Source organism: Trematomus bernacchii, unplaced genomic scaffold (assembly GCF_902827165.1).
Source record: "Trematomus bernacchii unplaced genomic scaffold, fTreBer1.1, whole genome shotgun sequence".
Lineage (NCBI taxonomy): Eukaryota > Metazoa > Chordata > Actinopteri > Perciformes > Nototheniidae > Trematomus > Trematomus bernacchii.
The window spans coordinates 579,900-601,618 of NW_022988007.1; the positions used below are offsets into that span (position 1 = coordinate 579,900).

At 42.6% G+C, this 21,719-nt stretch overlaps 1 protein-coding gene and 1 long non-coding RNA gene across 3 annotated transcripts; both read left to right on the forward strand.

The window, feature by feature from the left end:
• The first annotated feature begins 838 nt into the window (after positions 1-838).
• Positions 839-9,859, forward strand: ei24 (EI24 autophagy associated transmembrane protein). Its single transcript, XM_034117272.1, has 11 exons — positions 839-993; positions 2,351-2,487; positions 3,731-3,876; positions 4,553-4,613; positions 4,834-4,900; positions 4,996-5,120; positions 6,309-6,428; positions 7,191-7,302; positions 7,392-7,503; positions 8,199-8,273; positions 8,359-9,859. The coding sequence occupies exons 2-11, from the start codon at positions 2,446-2,448 to the stop codon at positions 8,519-8,521; spliced, it is 1,023 nt and encodes a 340-aa protein (XP_033973163.1). The 5' UTR covers positions 839-993; positions 2,351-2,445; the 3' UTR covers positions 8,522-9,859.
• Positions 9,860-20,430: 10,571 nt separating this feature from the next.
• LOC117472137 lies at positions 20,431-21,719 on the forward strand. 2 transcript variants are annotated; one of them, XR_004554883.1, is made up of 3 exons: positions 20,431-20,757; positions 21,139-21,311; positions 21,483-21,719. It is a non-coding gene; the product is annotated as an uncharacterized LOC117472137 (long non-coding RNA). The 2 variants fall into 2 exon arrangements; XR_004554882.1 differs by having other exon boundaries at positions 20,434-20,518.

The window sequence follows — 21,719 nt, forward strand, 5'->3', positions numbered from 1 at the left end:
GAAAATTACTTCTTTATTAATTAATAATGGCCAAATATAATAGTCAAGCACCTCAGAATATAGTGCATTTTGTGTTTTAGACACGGGATAAATTAGATGTTAAATGCTGCAGAGTTTTACCTGTGTTCATTTTTAGAAAAGTGTACAACGACCACACTGCTGTATCATGTTCATTTTCATCTTGACTATAATGTTATTTACATCCTTTTTTAGCCCTGTGTGGCCCTCAATGTCAGTGCTCCCCACACACTGCCCTTTATTTTATAAGAATATAAAACATTTCCTTTAGTGAAGGTAAATAAAGAGTGTTAGAGATTTAGGCTGTCTCGTTATTTGAAACATTCTCCTTGTCCACTGCTATTATAGAAGACACCTTTCTCTATAACACAAATACACTGTTGGTGCCCAGACTAGTCAAACACACTCAGCTAAACACCGCCATCTAGCGGGTAAGGGAAATCATTACATCTTCAGAAAGACTCCCGGAGTTTAAAGGTCCCAGGGACTGGAAAACACATCGACTATGCTCTCAGTAAACACGAATGTCATTCTAGGCATAGCCTATTTTTATTAGATTATTAACAAAAATCGCGAGAAAACATTTGAACAGGCCCAGCCGAAATTACATTGGCCCACCCAGGCACCCACAATTGAAATCCTGGCGCCGCGGCTGCCACGGCCTGTCGTGAGCTATTGCTTAAATATAATAGCTCATAATGATACAAACATTCCAAATGTGTTTATTTCAATGCAACATTTCCTTTTTCGAAACAGTAATGAGGTAAATGAGATATTCCCTTCATCTGGCTTCATCCTTCAGTAAGGAGGACTACACTTCCCATGGTCCTTCAGAAGTCGGAGCTTGCGCAATATGTTTTGCAAATTTGCACGGCCCTGGCTGCTGGCAGTGAATGTTTAGTGTTGATGTTTTCACATTAAGGGGCAAGAGAAAGAATACCCGAAGTTAATAATACCGCAGGCTGGTCGCATGAGGTAAGGAATACGCCGCGGTTAGCTGTGTGCTCGGTGTGACTTTAGCCGCTGGTTAGGGAGTTGTCTTGGAAAAAAACACACAGTTACATTAGTTGTTAAGCGTTAACAGTAACTGTTAGCTAGCAACACAGACAGGGGAGCTAGCAGAGCACTAAACCAAGCGAAAGTCAATGAATATGATACAAGGGGCATCATGCTCACCAGACTAGCTACATGACAAAGGGTTTTCATTAATTTAAAAAAACGTGATGGCTTTGGAGCAAACCAGAGACAGCCAGCTAACCCTGACTGCCTGCTATCACCCATGAGCTAGCGTTAACCCACGAAGCCATTGCTAACGTTAACTTACGTGTACAGTCATGTTACCGAAAGACGCTGTCTGAATTAACGGTTGAATTTAACCGTGTTAGAGACGTGTGTTATTGACCAAGACCAAGTCTGTTTGAGAAGTAATTTAAGTGACTTTTCTGATTATAATGCATAAATCAAAAGACAGAAGTTAACAAGATATTAATGTTAGCTATGCTTTCTTAATTTCAATAATAACATCAATTATTAAACCTGTAGGCCCTATGTAGTGGGAAACTAGTTTGTATCCTGTTTGTCTCTTTTTAATTTATATTTAATATTAAAGGGCAACAAAAACTATTCTTAGTATTAAAACAACGTTATAATGTTCAGAACAAAGAACACGCTTTTATTAAAACTAGGGCTGGGGGATATGAAAATCCAATATCACCATATAATTGATCAAATACCTTGATATCGATATTGTATACATTTCACAAAACATTTCATCTTACACACTTACTTTTCTGTCATCAGTTATGTGGATATATATATATATATATATATATAATGGCTCAAGGAAAGTAATAAAACCAAAAGGCTAACACATATTCAAATATATTTGGGAAAAGGTTTTATACCACTGTTTATCATTGACAAGAATGTGTTTTGTGTATTCATGTAATACTTTCCTTTGAAGTAAATTAAAAGCTATGTAATAATGGAAAGTTAAAATGTAATGTCTGCACATGGAAAAACTGAAAATAAGAAATGCAAGGTTGCTATTGATAAAAAGACAAGTGATTAGTTTGCATGAATATGCTAAATCCTGCTAATGCTGTTGGATAAAGTTGACCTTGGTCGGGAAACTAAGTAAACAAAGCTGCCTTTATATAATATTAAAAACAAATGCACTATGTTCATGATCTAGAAACTGTATTTCCAAGCATACCAAAGTGAGTCTTCTGATGGTTATATCTACATTCTTTTAAGGTTATTGTACATTCCTAGAAAAGTTCCAACCGCTAACTATTGTCCTAATCTTTGTCTTGGTTTTGGGATGTTGCAGGTTACTGGGTGAGCTCGTCCCTGCCATGAGAGCTGACCACCAAGTCACCAGCCCCCCCTCCTTCTGCAGTTGATGGATCTGCAGCTGGTCCAGAGATGACAGACAGCGTCAGGGCCTTCCTCCGCAATGTTGCGACGGTCAGAAGAGACACACACACACACACACACACACACACACACACACACACACACACACACACACACACACACACACACACACACACACACACACACACACTCTGTACATAAGCCATGAAACAAAGCACAAGGGTTTAATTTATTTACAAGGATACAGATGCATGAAAAAAAAATGTATTCACTTGCAAATGTAATGTAAAAAGATGATCAAAATTGATGTTTTTGGTTTAAAAGTGGTGTTCGAAACATTTAAGTCAAGAAAACATGTGGTGCACATCCAGAACTGGAGAGCAGCACAATAAATGCAACCTTTGCATGTTTTAAGATCCATTTATACAATAACGGCTACCTTAATAAAGACTAAAGTGTCACATACATTGTCTACAAAAAGGGTCAGACATATCCTATGAACATGCAGAGATTATAGTACGCCTTTCACCAGGACGAGCAAGGACTTGTTTTTTTCCCTTGAACTTTATCATTGTGTACAATCAGCTTTAAAGTCAGTATGTCCCAAAGAGTCCAAAGGTAATGTTTATTTTTTAAATAATTAAAGATATATATTTTATTATCATTAATCATGTCTCAGACCTTTTAGAGCCTTCCTATAAAACCCCAAAATGTTCAATATAAATATAATTAAATTGCGTATAAGAATAAATAAGAAATAGTTAAATAATACAAAAATTATATTAGAACTCAACTCACAATTATGACATTTTTTATTTGTATCACTGTATTTTTTATATGCACATTAAACTACAGTAATGTTGAATAGAGCAACCAGAGACTCTGAATAATCCAGTTTACATTAGCTGCTTCTGTTAAAACTTTATCTTAGTCTTAATTTGTTTAATTAATAACAGGAGACTTCAGTGTTGGAGCAGCAGCCTCTTGGGTTTTTCAACTTTTGTATCAGATTTAGCCTGAGCCTAAAAGAGCTTCAGTTACTTCTTCTGCCCTTCAAACTGGCAGAAGAAACAAAGTGTTGTTTTAGTGGCACAGAGTGAGACATTAACATCATTTTAGATAACTGCATTTTAGTAAAAACACCTTTTGAACCATCAAGTCTTAAATATTGTTATGGGATGTGCCCTCAAAAACCATTATCAATGTAATTCTTGTGTTTAACAGGCACTAATTGAGGTATAGCAAAGCTCCATTACGGCTATTTTTCCAGTTATAAACAAATACCGTGTAACACCACTGTGACTGTGTATTCTTTTTCCATCTGGTTGTCTAGGGGATCAAGGACTCCATATTGGGGATTGGAACAATCTCCAAGCTGGATGCCCGCATCCAGCAGAAAAGAGAGGAGCAGCGGAGGAGAAGGGCCAGTGGGGCCCTGGCACAGAGACGGGCCCAGAGCGAGGAGCGCAAACCCGACAAGTAAGACATATAAAAGCTGCACATTTGGTTGCCATGCTATTGATTTTGTTACTAAGCCAGAGTGACATATGCTCGTGGATATTTTATTGTGCCTGGATAAGTCATTGTTGTTTATAGGATTTATTACGATACCATACGATACAATACGATAATACTTAAATTAATTAGCCGCTCTTAAGTTCTAAAATAGCTGGATGTTGGGAGTTGCAACGTGACATGCACTTTTCCCACAACCTCCAGCGGTCAATAACCCATATTTACCTTAAGCCATCACACGGTTTGTTTTTCTGGTGCTCTTAGCAAAAACACACTCTATAAAGATGAGAAATGTAAAGTAGAGTAGAAAGTAGGATTTTATAAAGGCTTAAGAGTTTATATAGCAGCAGAGAGAAAAAAACTTAAGATGAAGAGGTAGGAGAAATATTCTCCAAACGCTACTTTTAAAAAAAAATGATGGTTTGATAATTTATTCAACAGAGATCTTAATTTCATAACAAAGCTTATTCAAAAGTATACCATGTTTATTGACACATGTTGTTTATTGTAGCACAAATGCAAATGCAGCTCTAAAGTGTTCAAACAGAAATCCATGTGCTTCTGGTTAAGTAAGGAAAACATTTTTTAAATGAAACAAATATTCATACAATATTCGACATTGTTTTACTCTCTTGTTCAGTGACCCCAAAGTAGCCAGCAGGATTTTCCAGTGCTGTGCCTGGAATGGAGGAGTGTTCTGGGTAAGATATGTTCACCTGCTGTTACAGCACAGCCTCGTCACACACCACTGAATATTTAAAAGGTGAAACAAGTTGTTCCACATGAGACATATAACATTAGTATTTTAATTTAATGTCATTTTTTAAGGCTGATGAAAACATGAAAATACTTTGTTTTAGTACCTATTGAAGGAGAACCATGAGTTGGAGAGTAACTATAGTATGTGTTGTCTCTCTCCAGCTCAGTCTGTTTCTCTTCTACCGGGTGTTTATCCCCCTGCTGCAGACTCTCACAGCAAAAATCATTGGTATGTAAGTACACAGCGTTTATGTTTGTATGTAACTCTAGGGCAGGTTCTCTTATGTGAGGAACCAGTTAGTCAACAAGCTGTTTTTGCTACAGGTGACCCCTCCCTCCATGGAAGTGTGTGGTCCTGGTTAGAGTTCTTCCTGACCTCCGTCTTCAGCGCGCTCTGGGTTCTCCCTCTGTTCGTCCTCAGCAAGATAGTCAACGCCATCTGGTTCCAGGTCAGGCTCTGCTCTGCTAGGCTGTAGTCATGTGATGGCTGAGCATGAAGCACTTCAAAACCAATGTATCGATTCCATTACACAGTCTGGCAATCAATATCCACGAAGTTGCATCCCTAGTAAGAGTCTTAAATGGCTGCCCAAGGTACCATAATATATCATATGTTATAGAGCTGTGCAGGAATGAGTCCTAAAGCTGGATATGAGTTAGCTTTTTACTAATTCCAGTTCCCTCAACTCGGAATCTTTTTGTTTTTTGAACGTGTTTTTGGTTAGATCCCTGATCTGTGGTTAACACAAGCTTAAGAGATTTTCACTTTTTGGTCCACGACAAAAACTTGTCAGTAAATACACCTCAGGTTAATGTCTGAAGCTTCTACGTGTCATAAACACAGCGGATGCAAGTGATTAAATGAGACTACGTACATTTTTTAAACGTGTGTTTACCACAGATCTTATTTATTCCAATTCTATAGTTCAATGGAACAATCCCTTTGCTTTTTTTTTTTATATCGATGAGCCCTTTGCGAAGCTAACTTCCAGGTCAGCCAACAAGAAAATGTGTCATCACTGCGCTGCACTGTCAGGGTTATAAACGTTTTTTGGAATAGAGTTGGTGTTAAATATAGCTGACTTCACAAATAGGCTGGGAATTATAAAGCCAGCCCTGCTTGTCCTACACTTTTTAAGCAAGTCCATTCATAATATGCAATTTGTCAAACTGATCCTTTATCAAAAAACACCAACGAGGTCAATATATTGAGGCTATAAACTTTGATTGAGAAGTGAGTTAAGCACAAGTCACCATTAAACTGTACTCCTGTGACGCCGCTGCCACACAACAGCTGCTTGAAATCACCTCAAGGTTTTTGTTATGACACATCATCAGGCTCACAACAGCATACACAAAAGCCTTTGAATAAACAGGAAATTCTGACTAGTTGCTTGAAGCCCGTTGTCATAAAACTCTTAAGGACTTTTCTTAGTCCTTTTTAAATGGAAATAATTGTATTAAATACATATTAAAATATTGTTTTTGAAATAATCTCATTGCACATTAGATGACTTGTCGCTCCTATAATGTCATATTGTCATCACAAAGCAATAGCAATTGAAATCTGAATATGACTGTGTTCCTATGCTTTGTTGACACAGATCTAGATATGAATGTGCTCCTCTCTGTTGCAGGATATAGCTGACCTAGCATTTGAAGTGTCTGGCTGTAAAGCGCAGCCGTTCCCCAGCGTCAGCAAGATCATTGCAGACATGCTCTTTAACCTCCTTCTCCAGGCACTCTTCCTCATTCAGGTACTTTTTTGTAGACTGATACCTTGATATCCTTAAAAGAATGTCCCTGTCTCTCTGTATGTCAGTGCTGCTAAATCCCACTGTAGAGCATTATGCCAGAACATCAGTGTCTAATGCTCTTCAGTCACAGGACGTTTGAGTGGAGCATTCGCAGGAAAGCTGCTTCTGTGATCTGTCACTGTAGGCCAAGATTCACCAAATGTTGGCTCAGTTTGCAAATGCTAGCAGTTTTCGGACAAAATCACAAAGTGATGCCGTTCATGACCCATAGTTATCCAGCATGTCGGCCAAACAATATATTCCTACACTCTCGATTCCCAGAGTTATATCATTATGAAAAAGCTATATACCTTCATGCTTATCGAGTTGATTTCATTTTTGAAGTATTGAAGGACTTTTTTGCACAACAACTTGATCAACATTAATGTATCTGTTTACATTTTTATTTATTTAAAACAGTCATAATATTACACAATACAAAGACCGACCCTACAAAAAAATATTTATAACATTTAACCATTTATCTTGCATGTATAACACTATTGGGGACCATTCTCAAACCAACTCATCACGAGTACTGCTTAATCAATCTCTTCAATGTCAAAATAGACATCAGCTTTTCAAACCGTGATAAAATATCAGCATGATCAATCATTTTGAACAATTATCACAACGATCTAAATCTCTTCTCACTAAGATAAAGCCAATGAGATGAACATGTTCACATTCTCTGATGTGATTGTGACGTGTATTCTCCTGCAGGGTGTGATTGTTAGCCTCTTCCCGATCGATGCCATTGGACAGATGGTGAGCCTCCTCCACATGTCTCTGCTCTACTCCCTGTACTGCTTTGAGTATCGCTGGTTCAACCATGGTGAGACGCTCACATTACATCCTACACCCAAATCATCCTGACTGAATGGAGAACTCAAACCTTACTGAGGCTGTTTCTGTTTGTTTAAGGTGTTGAGATGCACCAACGGCTGTCCAACATTGAGAGGAACTGGCCCTATTACTTCGGCTTTGGTTTGCCCATGGCTCTGCTGACAGCCCTGCCCTCCTCATACATCATCAGGTAACACTCCTAATTCATCAGGAAAACACATTAATTGATATTAAAAAATAATCATTAGTGCCATGTTTTAATCAAAGTGCAAATGTGTTATTAGGTTTATTCTGCAGCTGACCAACAGATAGTTTTTTACACATTGTCATGTGAATCATGTGAAATCAAGTAACTGTTTTTAGTCTGGTCATTCCAAAATACGTTTGACAGAATTTGCCCTCTATATGAATATTTTGATAGCACTAGAAGTTACTTTCAAATTGAATTTCTTCTAATGCTTTTTTGAAATGAGTTTGTTCTTAGGATTCCATCTTTATCTATGTTTGTTTTTTTGTGGTTACATTGAACTTTCTCATTTGTAGTTCTGCTGTATGTTTTCGGACTTGTGTCTTTAAAGCACTTTGTTAACCTTTTTTGTAAAATGCTATATAAATGAAGATTCATATTATTATGCTAATCAATCTCACTGACTATTCTATGCCCTAAGATCAACCAATCACACCTTTTTATTTGTATTCCTCAATAATGTTCCACACACACAAAAACAACAACAAAAATGTACATGACAACAATCCACTAGTAAATAATATAGTCAACACAAAAATATCTTTGCTTGAAAAATCCCCTCGTGTTTTCTGAAGGCTAAGTTTCCCTTCCTGTATTCACTGTATGCTACTGTTTTTGGTTCTCTCTTTTCCACCTAGTGGCTGCTTGTTCTCCATCCTCTTCCCTCTCTTCATCATCAGCGCTAACGAGGCCAAGACACCAACAAAGCAGTAGTGAGTGTAACTTAAAACACATTTTCTAAAGCGATATGTTTCTGTAATGCCCAATCCACTGATCACATTGATGTTTTCCACACAGCCACTTCCAGCTGCGTCTCTTCTCCCTAGTGGTGCTGATCAGCAACAAACTGTTCCACAAGACGGTGCACCTGCAGTCCGCCCTGCCGCCCTCCACCTCCTCTGAGAAGCTGGCATCGCCCCACACCTCCCCCACCCGCCACAGATCCCTCCCCCCACAATGATGAAGGAGAAAGCGGTTGATGAAAGGCTTCACTCATCGTGAAAAAGTGATTCTTCCACTGGGATTTCCTTCAGAGAAGATGATATGTGGTGTAGGATAAAGGGTTTACATGTTTTGGATTAATCTCTGTCCCTTTGGTTCTTTATTTGCACCAAACACATTTTAAGAGTGACACAAAAATTGACTGCTGCGTGCCTCACACTCAACACATTAGATACTCGGCTCTTTTCTTTTGTGAATTTATTTCATTGTTTTTCTTTGTAAAATGTGCCATTTAAGTCACTCTCCTTAAAAAGACATTACAGCACAAGAAATCATGTAGTTATAATATGTTTAAGCAAACATGTGACGGAAGGACATTTTGGATTGAAGGGCCTTGTTTGCGTTCAGAAGCAAAGCACAGTCTCGCTGTACGTACAGTACATGTTTTCTTGATGTTGCAAGTCACATTCCTTCCTCACAGATAGAATGTTTTTTTGCACATGGATATGTTTTTTCTCTAAAAGCAGTTCCAGAAATAACCCTGTACAGTTAAAGAGGGAGGCTTGTATATCGTATCAGAGCTTTGTTTTTAGTAGAATATACAAAATCAGTTGAAGAGCTGCTATAAAAAAGAGTTGGTGACCGTGGTAACGGAAACCAAATAACAAAGCCACTCTTTTTGAGTGTTGACTAAAGGTTAGCCTGGTGTCTCATCCCAAATTGAATCTCACTCCACTGAGATTTACATTTTGCAAATCACAAAATGACACCAGTTAAGGAAAAGCTGCCGTCGCGTTTGTCACTCGTCTGAATTTAGTAAGTCATAGGTGAGATGACACTGCCAATCTGTTGCATTTGTGTTTTCTTTATTTCACATCAACCACTACAATGCTAAGCTCTGTAATGAAAGAAGGAGTCACATAGTCTTTATTCAACATCTGGGTGATCGGCCTTGACCCGCTTGCTCTAGTTATCCCCTAGAGAGCTGAAGCAAATATAGCTGGACCCAACAGATCATCGGCTGTTCAATTTCTGGGTGATATCCCAAATGTTCAACCAGAGGCCCACCACCATTGCATATACCCTGTCACCAAGCTTTCTGTCACTCTTCAGAGCTCATGGCCACGGGGAGGGCCAGGATTTTGAACTGGTGTGCAATTATTGTAAGAAGAGCATAGTGTTTGTGCAGACTGATGTATGTGTGTGAGGTTTTGTAAAAGTAATACGTCTAATTTCAATAAAATTGGCAGTATTCAATATGTTGATAACTGTGTTCAGTGTTTGGGAAGACCTCATAGAGATGGTGGACATACTGAAAAGCTATTAAAAATGCAGACTTTTCAAACTGCAAAGGAGAGTTGATGGTGGATGTGGTATGCTGTTTTAAATGTAACCCTGTCCTCAGTATAATCAAATAACAGAGTAAATATAAGCAGATAGTGTGGACATTATGCTGAATTGTATTATTAACCCTTAGATGCACAAGTGATTGGACCCTACACTCTTCCATTAGTGGGTGAAAAATGACCATTGTGTTTTTATGCCATTTTTGTCATTTTGGTTAAAAATAATCACTTTTATAATATTTTGTATTATATTTTGGTCCACACAAGAATGATTTTTTTTTTTTTTTTCACTATTTATAATTTTATAATTGTTTTAAACATTTTGAAAAAAACATTTAAAATATAATATTGATAATTGAAAAATTAGAAAATTACCATGTGCGCACACACAGACACACAAAGACGCACACAAACAATACATACACTTGTATCCTGCAGAGATCCGCAATGCTACTTCCCTGGACATCTTCAAGTCATCTTTAAAAACTCACCTGTTCACCATGGCCTTTGACCCCTAACCCATCACAGTCCCCCTGCTTCCACTCCTATTCTATTTATTACATTTTTGACTCATTATTTGCCCCTTTTGTTTGTTTGTTTGTTCACCATGTAAAGCGGCCTTGGGTCCCTTGAAAGGCGCTACACAAATGTAATCTATTATTATTATACAGAAATGTTATAGAGAGGCGAAGTCCCTCCCCTTCCGGTTGAGCTCCATGGGACCTTATTTCGGAAAAGTTATGCATTGAAGTCAATGGAGAGAGAAAGATTATCTTTCGATCCCGTTTGAATTGTGCCACGAATTACACATATGATGTTTGTCAATTTAAAAGATAATTTTACAAGTCAAAAAAATAAAAATGTGTCGTAAAACTGTGAAGTAACACTTCTTTTGTGTGAAACCTCTCAATGAACTACATCTCCCGTCTCGCACCACACACCAAGACGGCCGTCACGTTGGCACATTTCACTTCTTTCTTTCAGAATGAGGCGAAAAGTATTAAAAGAGATGAAAATCACTCCAAGTCTGGGCATGTTGAGAGCTGTGCATACACACAAGGGGAGTTAGTCGGTTCCGTAAGAGCCAGCATGCGGGACCGGGATTCTGGGATTTGTAGTCTTTCTAGTTGCGTATTTTTCATAGTCTTATATTTCAACAGTTTTACGACAAACTGTGACTTTTTTGACATGGAAATTATTATTTAAGATTGACAAACATCATATGTGTAATTCGTGGCACAATTCAAACAGGATCGAAAGATAATCTTTCTCTCTCCATTGACTTCAATACAAACTTTTTCCGAAATAAGGTCCCATGAGTCCCACCGGAAGAGGAGGGACTTCGCCTCTCTATATCTTACACAGGCTCCGCCCTCTACTGGACTCTATGGGTACTACCTCTCAACCATACCATGCAAGCATTCACCTACTGAGATATCTATAAACGTAGCCGGCCCCCGGGGCGGGCCTACCTGAATGCGTGCGCAAGCTCACCGTATAAAAGGCGGCCTCGCCTCCTGACCAGGGACGTGCACAGACATTTTGGGGGGCGGGTGCTCAAGTGAGAAAAAGGGCACTCCCATAAACATTTATTAAAAAAAAATTAAAACAAAAGGTAAAATATAGTTGCACATCTCTGACTTACTGACCAATTTATTTTAATACCCTCACACTCACGCAATTGTTTAATACTCAACAGAATTCTACAAAATAATCAGTTAACACAGAGACAATGTCTTATTTAGTACTTAGTAATTTTGTTATTTTGGTCTATTTTGCTTCCATGTTTTATTTCACACTAATGGTAAGAAAACTTCCAAAAAACACATATAAATGGTGTTCGTTTTACTACCCTGTCTGAATTCATCTATAGATATAAAGCTAATCTGCATAGCCTATATTTAAACACAACATTTCAGGGTAAAATACAACCAAAATACTGACTTGACGTAAGTCAGACCCTGCGCCAGAACAAATCTACAGAGAGGGCATATGATTTTCATGGGAGGGCACACAAAACCGTCATGTGCCGCGGCCAGTGTCAACGCCAGGTATTTTCTTTTGGGGGTGCCGTGGGGTAGCTTGACGTTTCATAGAGGGTGCTCAAACATGTAGGGTTCCCCATTAATGTACCGGCGCTACAGTGGAATGTTCTACTGCAACACTCCCCACACGCACATACACAGTACACCCGCGACTATTACAATGAAGGCTCGATAATCAGCTCACGGCATATAGGTGTAAGCAGGGGTAAAGTGCTATTTTCTTTAAGTGTGGGGTGGACCTAACCTCCTCTAGGGGGGTCCGGGGGCATGCTCCCCCGGGAAGATTTTTGTTTTAATATTGAAGTTAAATGCATCAATCTGGTGCACTTTGAGAGCAAAATGAAGAGATCTATGGATACAGCTCTCAACACCCATTTGAAACAGAACTTTAAACAGATTTACTATTTCTTTATGGATATTTTACAAATCACTCCCCTTTTAAACTCTATTCTTGTTTTACTGTCATGTAGTATTTCATACCTGTTTTTCATTTATTACTCTTATATTACTATCTGACATCACATACATCGTAGCATTAAAGTTCACAGTTTATTTATAATAAAAAATAAATAAATATTTTTTATTTTATAAATAATATAGGGCCTGGCCCTCCCACGGCGCCGGGTGTGACGTAAGTAACTATCTGGGGAAGTTGTGAGGTGCTATGTTTTTTTTGTTTTGTTATCCTTTTCACCTGCAATGCCTTGGTAACTGGCTGCATACCAATTTGTGCATTAGAAACTATTAGATCCCACTGACCATTTACGAGGAACTGCCTCTGAATGTTGTCAGGCTATAGGTGATTGGTTAGGTGTAGGATTAATTGGGCTGTATGAAACATTGCCCATTCCCTGGACCTGGCCATGACTATGAGGTCGTCCAGATAAAAGAAAACCCTCATGTCTTGGAGTCGGGGGGCCTGATAATATTCCGGCAAATTACTCAGACCTACTAATTGACCTAACAGAAGTTATTGAGTCTATGTAAGTTTACTGCTTGGCTCAGATCCACCAACGTGCCGATCACGGGCCCACATGGGTAGGGGCGTCCGAAATGAGGTGCTACATCTGTAGGTGTGAATGTTAGCCCTGGCGATCTGTGAGGAGATTCCTTTGGATTATGTCGGAAGACTTTAATGTCTAAATTAAATCGGGTTTATTGAATGCTGAGTGAATTGTTGGATGAAAGTTTGAAACTGTTAGATCCCACTGACCATTTACGAGGAACTGCCTCTGAATGTTGTCAGGCTATAGGTGTAAATGTTAGCCCCGGCGATCCGTGAGGAGATTCCTTTGGATTATGTCGGAAGACTTTAATGTCTTAAAAGACATCTGCGCTATCCTCTCCTGCTTGAAAGGTAAGACATGCACACTGCCACACTCACACTTAGGTAGGGCCACACCTCATTACTGATATCAAAATCCTTCGGGATCGCTTAAACAGATTTAGCGGGTCGTCTGAATTGAAACAGCAGTTATTTGAACGTGGTTCTTCAGGAGTTAATAGAGGTGAGATCTTGCTGGCGTTGGTGGATCTGAGCCAAGCAGTAAACTTACATAGACTCAATAACTTCTGTTAGGTCAATTAGGAGGTCTGAGTAATTTGCCGGAATAAATTATCAGGCCCCCCAACTCCAAGACATGAGGGTTTTCTTTTATCTGGACGACCTCATAGTCATGGCCAGGTCCAGGGAATGGGCAATGTTTCACACAGCCCAATTGATCCTACACCTAACCAAGTTGGGTTTTGCGGTCAATTGGAAGAAGAGCAATCCCATACCTCACCAACAGGTGCAGTATCTGGGGATGGTGCTCGATGCAGGCAGGCTACGCGCCACCCTGTCAGAGAGCAGACAGGCATCCCTGCTTCGGGCAGTTTGCAGACTGTGACAGGGGGCAACGGTGACAGCTTTGACCATCATGCAGACTCTGGGTCTCATGGCGGCTGCTCACGTTGTGGTGCCGCTGGGGTTGCTGCATATGCGCCGCGTGCAGAGGTGGTTTACCGGCCTTCGTTTAGATCCCAAGAGGCACAAGCGATGTCTGGTGACCATCCCCCCCTCAGTGGGGGGCAACCTCCGATACTGGGGGTCCCCGGAGCATCTCCGGAGGAGAACTCCACTGGGGCGAGTGACCTCCTACGTCACGGTGTTCACAGACGCATCCGTGACAGGATGGGGGGGCCTGCCTGGAGAGAGCTATAGGTGGTCGCTGGTCTCTGACAGAGACGCGGCAACCTTCTAGAGCTACAGGCGGTAGTGTTGGTCCTCCAGCATTTCAAACCCTTAATACAGGGCAAACATGTGCTGGTGAGGAGCGACCACCGCACCACAGTGGCGTACATCAACAGGCAGGGCGGAGTCCGCTCCACCGCCTTGTTGACCACAGCGGAGAAACTGTGGTTAAGGGCTTAAGAGATTGTGTTATCTCTGAGAGCCCTCCACATCCCCGGACTGGAAAACAGGGGGGCCGACCTCATGTCAAGAGGCGGGCCCCTGCCAGGCGAGTGGGTGCTTCACCCGGAGGTGGTGAAGCAGATCTGGGCCCAGTTGGGGAGAGCGGAGGTGGACCTGTTCGCCAGCCGGCGCAACAGCCAATGTACCCTGTGGTTTTCCATGGCTCGGCAGGACAATCCGCCCTTGGGGGTGGACGCCAGGGGCGTCGCCTGGACCTGAAAACATTCGGGGCTTAGCCCACAGTGGCGGCGGCACTACAGTGGCATTTTTTACTGCAACACTCCCCACACACACAGTACACCCGCGACTGTTACAATGAAGGCTCGATAATCAGCTCACGGCATATAGGCAGTGGTAAAGTGGTATTTTTTATGAGTGGGGGGCTCACCTCCTCTGGGGGGTCCGGGGGGATGCTCCCCCGGGAAGATTTTTTTTTAAATATTGAAGTTAAATGCATCAATCTGGTGCACTTTGAGAGCAAAATGAAGAGATCTATGGATACCTCTCTCAACACCCATATGAAGCAGAACTGTAAACAGATGTACTTTTTCTTTATGGATATTTTACTAATCACTCCCCTTTTAAACTCTATTCTTGTTTTACTGCCATATAGTATTTCATAACTGTTTTTCCTTTATTCTCTTATTTTTAATAACTATAATGATCATATGAAGGTGTGCCGCGGAAATAATCTTTTGAATAATTTGTGACCAAACCGTTTGAGACCCACTGAGATAACTTAGACTAAAGTTAACTATCTAAACACTCAGAGAGTCCTTTAGCTCACCTGAGTCTCTCAGTCTGAGAGGAGAGGACTCTCCTCCAGCTTCTTGTGGAACAAACAGCTCCTTATGTCCGTTAGTGCAGCTAGCTAACCAGATGCTAACAACACGGTCCATGCTGACACCGGTCCCTCCCTCCCTCTCTCTCTCTCTATCACACTAAATGCGCTATTGCCACACACACACACAGAGCCGAGCTTGAATGACACAAGCACACGTTTATTTCCATGCAACTCTCTGATTGGTCTGGTGTCATGCCTCTGTTGCATTCACTGAACACGGGAAATTACAGTGCTGCCGTCCTCTCTTGTGTCATGATGAGGCTCACGTAAAGCACGGTTAATGTATTATATTATTGAGGGAGAATTGTCCGGGGCTACAGAAAAAACATTCGGGGCTAAAGCCCCGGATGCCCAGGCCAGGCGACGCCACTGGTGGACGCGTTTGCACACGAGCCATGGCCAAGAAAGCTGCTATATGCCTTTCCACCGCTGCGTCTCATTCTCCCTCTTCTGGGGAGAGTGAGACGAGAGCATCTGTCAGTCATCCTGGTGGCCCCAGATCGCCGCGGAGCGCCGTGGTTCGCAGAGATGACACAGATGGTGGTGGGCCAACCCTGGGCGATTCCTCAGTTCTGGGGGGGGCGATGTCTCAGGAAGCAGGTGCAATAGGGGCGTTTCCCACTCTGGGCCAACCTCTCCAGGCTTGGCTCCTGAGAGGGACAGGCTGAGACAGGGGGGATTGTCTGATAAAGTTATCCAGACTATCCAGTCAGCAAGAGCAGAATCCACCACAGCCTGTTACAGGCCAAAGTGGTTGGGATTCCAGCGATGGTGTGAGGAGCGGAGTCTAGAGCCCCTATCTTGTACGTTGGGCTCTATTCTGTCCTACTTACAGTTACTGGTGGACAGGAGGCTTGCTCATTCCACAGTTAAGGTGTATGCAGCAGCCATTTCATGAGGGATTTGGCGGCAGGTTTTTACAGGGGGTCAGGAGGCAGCGCCCAGGAGTGCACGCCTCCTCCACGCAGTAGGACCTGTCGTTGGTGCTCGAGGCTCTGGGGCCTCATTTATAACGCCTTGCGTAGGATTGACGTGGGAAAGTTGCTTACGTAGTACAAAGCAAAAAAATAGGTACAGAAATGTTCCGACATTTTCCGATTCACAAAACATTGCGTACCGGCGAGGGAAGTGCGTACGGCACTTCCTACGCCTGTTTCCCTTTATAAATCACAATCGACTCGTAACGCCCATATTTGCCTATAAATAGTCAAAGAAACGCCCATTCATTCATTCATTTTGACTGACTGCATGAAGAAGATCGCAGGAAATTACGACAGAACAGCTAAAAAAGACATCTCACACCGTGTCAGATTTTGGTTATTTTGGGGAGGTCGAGATAAATCATATTGTTTGGTGGATGCAGTTTGAACCAGAGTAGCAGCATGGAGGTCGGATCGTCACCAAAATAAATAAATAAGTGGTCCGAAAAAAGTTAATGACAAAAAAAATACAAACACAACCTTCCTCAGGCAGTGTGTTTGTCCCGGGGACAGGAGACACCCCCTTGATGAGAAACTGTAAGAAATGATCGGGGAATCCCTCCGGAGTGGAGTCATGACGACTGGATCTGAATTATTTTGTTGTATTTGGTGGTTTGTGTTCCAGCTGTCGATCAGCAACTATATATCCATAATCCACCAGGTAAAGGAAATACAACTAATGTGTTGTGTTATATAAGCTGTACAATTTACCACATATGGTGTTCTTAGTTTCCACACCTCCTGTGTTTTACGAGCGACTTATCAAGTCTTGGCAAACGGCATAAAACACGATTAAAAATGATAGTATATAAAACCATGCTCGTATCTACAACCTATAGAAAAGCAAAACGGTGTCAGTTTAGACGTAATTCTGTCCTCCTGCTTACCGCATCATTTATGAGAAAACATTTCATAACATTAACACAACATATTTGAGGTGGTTTTAAATAACATATCCGTATTTATTTATTTCTCCAAGTTATGTTTTTGTTTGCACTGAGGAGTCTCAAACAGGCGTTTGTTTAATCATTTTAAGATTGGCTTTAATCAATGTTTGAAAAGGAATTCTTCATATTTGAGAGGTAACATTTTATTTATGGTATTATTTCCACATATTTCTCTCCATTCTTCCTTCTGCCAACGGTGTCGCAGTTTCTCGTCTCTCCCGTTTGTGTGCTTAGTGCGTTCCCGTCAAGTTAGTATTTTATTTTATAAATCGCAAACATTGCGTAGAAACTGGCGTACGGCATTTTTTGAGCGTATTGTAGTGCCGAAAGATAGGAGTCGGAGGCGGTGCATCGAAGGTGCAAATGGGTACTTTAATGAGTGACAGAAATAGACATGTTGTCGGGTCGCAGCCCAGGAAGAGAAGAGAGAAAGCGAAAGGGAGGGCACGCAGTAAGTACCAACCAAGTATGTCCGTGTGGAAACAGTACCCCCAACCTGTAGTTCCATGATTGGATTATGTAACCCCAGTGTATGAATCAGTGATCACTACACAAGCCCCCCCAGAATTCAAACATGGCACAATCCTCGCGTCCGGGAGGAAGCACCACAGGGGCCGAGGAGGGCGGGGCCGCCGGAGAGGGCCGGGCCATGGAACGGGCCGTCGGAAGGGGGCCGCAGGAGAGGGCAGGAGCCCTAATGAGGGCGAGGGCATCCCCACCGGGGGTGGGGGGCGGGCCGGAACGGGCCGTCGTAAGGGGGCCGCGGTAGGCGTCGTGGCGAATGAAGAAAACCTCCGCCAGCCATAGAAAACAGGGCCGCTGTGCTGCGACGTGGGGACGGGCGTGAATATCCCGGTGATCCCCAGCAGGGAGGAACGCTGCCCGGCCGCAGGCGAAGGCACAGCGGCGGCGGTTACGAAGTCCTCGGGAGGAAGGAGCCGTGTCCCCGGGAGGAGGGAGCCGTGGACAGGGGAGAGGCCAGACGGGGCGCCGTCCGAAGCCGCCGTTGAGGCGAACCGTGAGCCGCGGTTAGAGGTGAGGCCAGGCAGGGTCCCAGAGCGTGCCACCCACAGGCCGATGAAGGCATGGGCAACGTCCGAAACCGCAGAGGCGAGGGAAGAGGCCAGACAGGGTCCCGAAGCGCGCCACCCACGGGCCGATGAAGGCATGGGCGACGTCCGAAACCGTAGAGTCGAGGCGAGACGGGGTCCAGAAGCGCGCCACCCACAAGCCGAAGAAGGCATGGGCGACGTCCGAAGCCGCCGTCGAGGTGGTGAAAAAGCGAGAGGGTCCACACGAGGCCGACCAGACATGGTCGAACCTCCTCTCAGGCACCAGAAAAAAACTCAAAAGGGTCGTCCTGTCCACGATCAAAAACAGGTGGGCGAAATTGTGAGAGGATCCACACGAGGCCGACCAGACTTGATCGAACCTCCTCTCCGGCACCACAACAAAAAAAAAAGGGGCTAACAGTCGGATGTCGTTAGCCGCTAGCTGCTAGCCATTAGCAGTCGTGGCTAGCCTTTCTCGACGGCCGTTAGCCGCTGTTGTCGGCGGCGGCGGCCCCGGAGCCTCTGCTAGGCGGCGTGCCCCCACCAGGGAAGGTGCCGCAGCGTGTAGTGGCCAGCACCTCAGGGGTAAATCGCCGGGCGGCCAGGAAGAACCGGCTAGCTTCTTCAGCTAAAGCGCGGGGCTCAACACTAGCCGCGTGAGCTAGTGCAGCCTGGACATGCTGCCGCATGTCCCGAAGAAACAGCTCCAAGAGGTAGAATTCGGGTTCCTCCATACCTAGCAGGTCGCAGGAATGGCGAGCGACGTCCTCAGCCATTCCGTGGGGCGCACCGAGCCTCAGTCCGTGTGCACGTGGCAGCCACGGACGTCTCCAAAAATCTCCGGCATCTCGAGAAAAACAGCGTTTGTTTTTTTTTGCCGTGCTCGGTTCAGTCTCGGATACTTCGCGAGACTTATGTCGGGGTCACCAATGTAGTGCCGAGAGATAGGAGTCGGAGGCGGTGCATCGAAGGTGCAAATGGGTACTTTAATGAGCGACAGAAATAGACATGTTGTCGGGTCGCAGCCCAGGAAGAGAAGAGAGAAAGCGAAAGGGAGGGCACGCAGTAAGTACCAACCAAGTATGTCCGTGTGGAAACAGTACCCCCAACCTGTAGTTCCATGATTGGATTATGTAACCCCAGTGTATGAATCAGTGATCACTACAGTATATCCCTTTATAAATTAGGCCCCAGGGGCCTAATTTATAACGCCTTGCGTAGGATTGACGTGAGAAGGTTGCTTACGTAGTACAAAGCAAAAAAATAGGTCCAGACATTTTCCGACATTTTCCGATTCACAAAACATTGCGTACCGGCGAGGGAAGTGCGTACCGGCACTTCATAGCCTGTTTCCCTTTATAAATCACAATCGACTCGAAATGCGGCGCAGCTTTTGCAGGCTTCACGTAACGCCCATATTTGCCTATAAATAGTCAAAGAAACGCCCATTCATTCATTCATTTTTGACTGACTGCATGAAGAAGATCGCAGGAAATTACGACCGAACAGCTAAAAAAGACATCGCACACCGTGTCGGATTTTGGTTATTTTGGGGAGGTCGAGATAAATCATATTGTTTGGTGGATTCAGTTTGAACCAGAGTAGGAGCATGGAGGTCGGATCGTCACCAAAATAAATAAATAAGTGGTCCGAAAAAAGTTAATGACAAAAAAAATACACATAACCTTCCACAGGCAGTGTGTTTGTCCCGGGGACAGGAGACACCCCCTTGATGAGAAACTGTAAGAAATGATCGGGGAATCCCTCCGGAGTGGAGTCATGACGACTGGATCTGAATTATGTTGTTGTATTTGGTGGTTTGTGTTCCAGCTGTCGATCAGCAACTATATATCCATAATCCACCAGTTAAAGGAAATACAACTAATGTGTTGTGTTATATTAGCTGTACAATTTACCACATATGGTGTTCTTAGTTTCCATACCTCCTGTGTTTTACGAGCGACTTATCAAGTCTTGGTAAACGGCATAAAACACGATTAAACGTGATAGTATATAAAACCATGCTCGTATCTACAACCTATAGAAATGCAAAACGGCGTCAGTTTAGACGTTATTCTGTCCTCCTGCTTACCGCATCATTTATGAGAAAACATTTCATTGTAGTGATCATTAATTAACGGGGTTACATAATTCAATCCAGGAACTACAGGTTGGGGGTATTGTTTCCGCCCGGACATATATGTTGACGGTACCTCCGGGGTACCTACTGGCATAGATATATATAAACACTATATGGCTCATGGGAGATTTTCCAGCGTAGCTCACTGGCCGCCATCTTGCTACAGTCAACAGCTACTCTGGTACGCGCTATGGTAGCTGTTGTAAGGTGAGTGATCTGCACAAAAATACTCTTAACTCGCTGAAATCTTGACTGATTTACAAACGGTTTGGTTTATTATAAACATTATTAGCATGGCTATGATACAGGATGCTTGGACATGTTGAAATAGCAGCTTTTCTTTGTGTATGTGTGGTTGTATTTATTAGCTGGCTAATAACAAGAGGCTGTGAGTGAGACCTAGTATTACAAAGTTGACCAAGAACCCGTGGAATCACCTTTCACGTGTAAGATATGACAATATTATGACTATAATTAGGATAATCGTTAATTACGTAGTGGATGTATTTACATTACAAGTTCTGCTACACAGGATCAGTGGGGCTATGTGAGATAATAGTATTGCAAGATTGTTGTTGACCCAGCCTCTTTAGAATATGTTGCTACCATTTCTTTACACAATTATTTAATGTTTCTTTTGGACACCTTTTTTATAACTCTTAGTGTAGTTGTCTTATTCTTAAAGTATACATACATACATACAATTACCCCAAAAATATGATAATTTCGGTGTGTATTTTTGTCCTTACCCTTAATGTTAAAGGAAAGAAGGGAGGAAAATGTTGACAATAATTTATATATCTGGCTACCTTTCTCATGTTTTTAAGGTTTCCCAAAACCGGAGAGAGGAGGAGGCAGTGGGAAGTTGCCCTAAGAAGGCAGGACACTGCTCTGCAGTGAGCACTTTAGTTGTGAGGACTTTGACAGGACGGGGCAGACTGTCCGGCTTAAAGATGGTGTTGTGCCAACAGTATTCAACTTCCCAGCTCATCTTCAAAGGGTATGTGTATCATTGGCCAACAAGAATTCAAGGTGTATAAGATTGGTATATAAATATGTGATTAAATGTCACACTTTAGTTTTTCTTTCTGCAAGTTTAGGAATAAATAATGTGTTGTGTATTACAGCACATTTTAAACACTCAAAATGTCTTTAATTATGTTTATTTTAGCCGGAAGCAACAAGAAGCACAACCACTTCAAGAAGAGCGGAAGATGAACCTCAGCCTAATGTTGTGAGTATTCTGAATGTGGCCAAGACCAGAGAGATGGTCATTGATTTCAGGAGGGTGAGGACGTCTCCTCCTCTACCCCTGTGCATTCTGGGAGAGGATGTGGCTGTTGTGGAGGACTACAAATACCTGGGAGTGCACTTAGACAATGGGCTGAACTGGAGGATCAACACTGAC

Coding starts and splice junctions, on each gene's coding strand:
- ei24 (XM_034117272.1), top strand. CDS start 2,446: ATGACAGACAGCGTCAGGGCCTTCCTCCGCAATGTTGCGACG. Junction 4,901..4,995: donor TCTCACAGCAAAAATCATTG/GTATGTAAGTAC, acceptor TTTTTGCTACAG/GTGACCCCTCCCTCCATGGA. Junction 8,274..8,358: donor AAGACACCAACAAAGCAGTA/GTGAGTGTAACT, acceptor TTTTCCACACAG/CCACTTCCAGCTGCGTCTCT.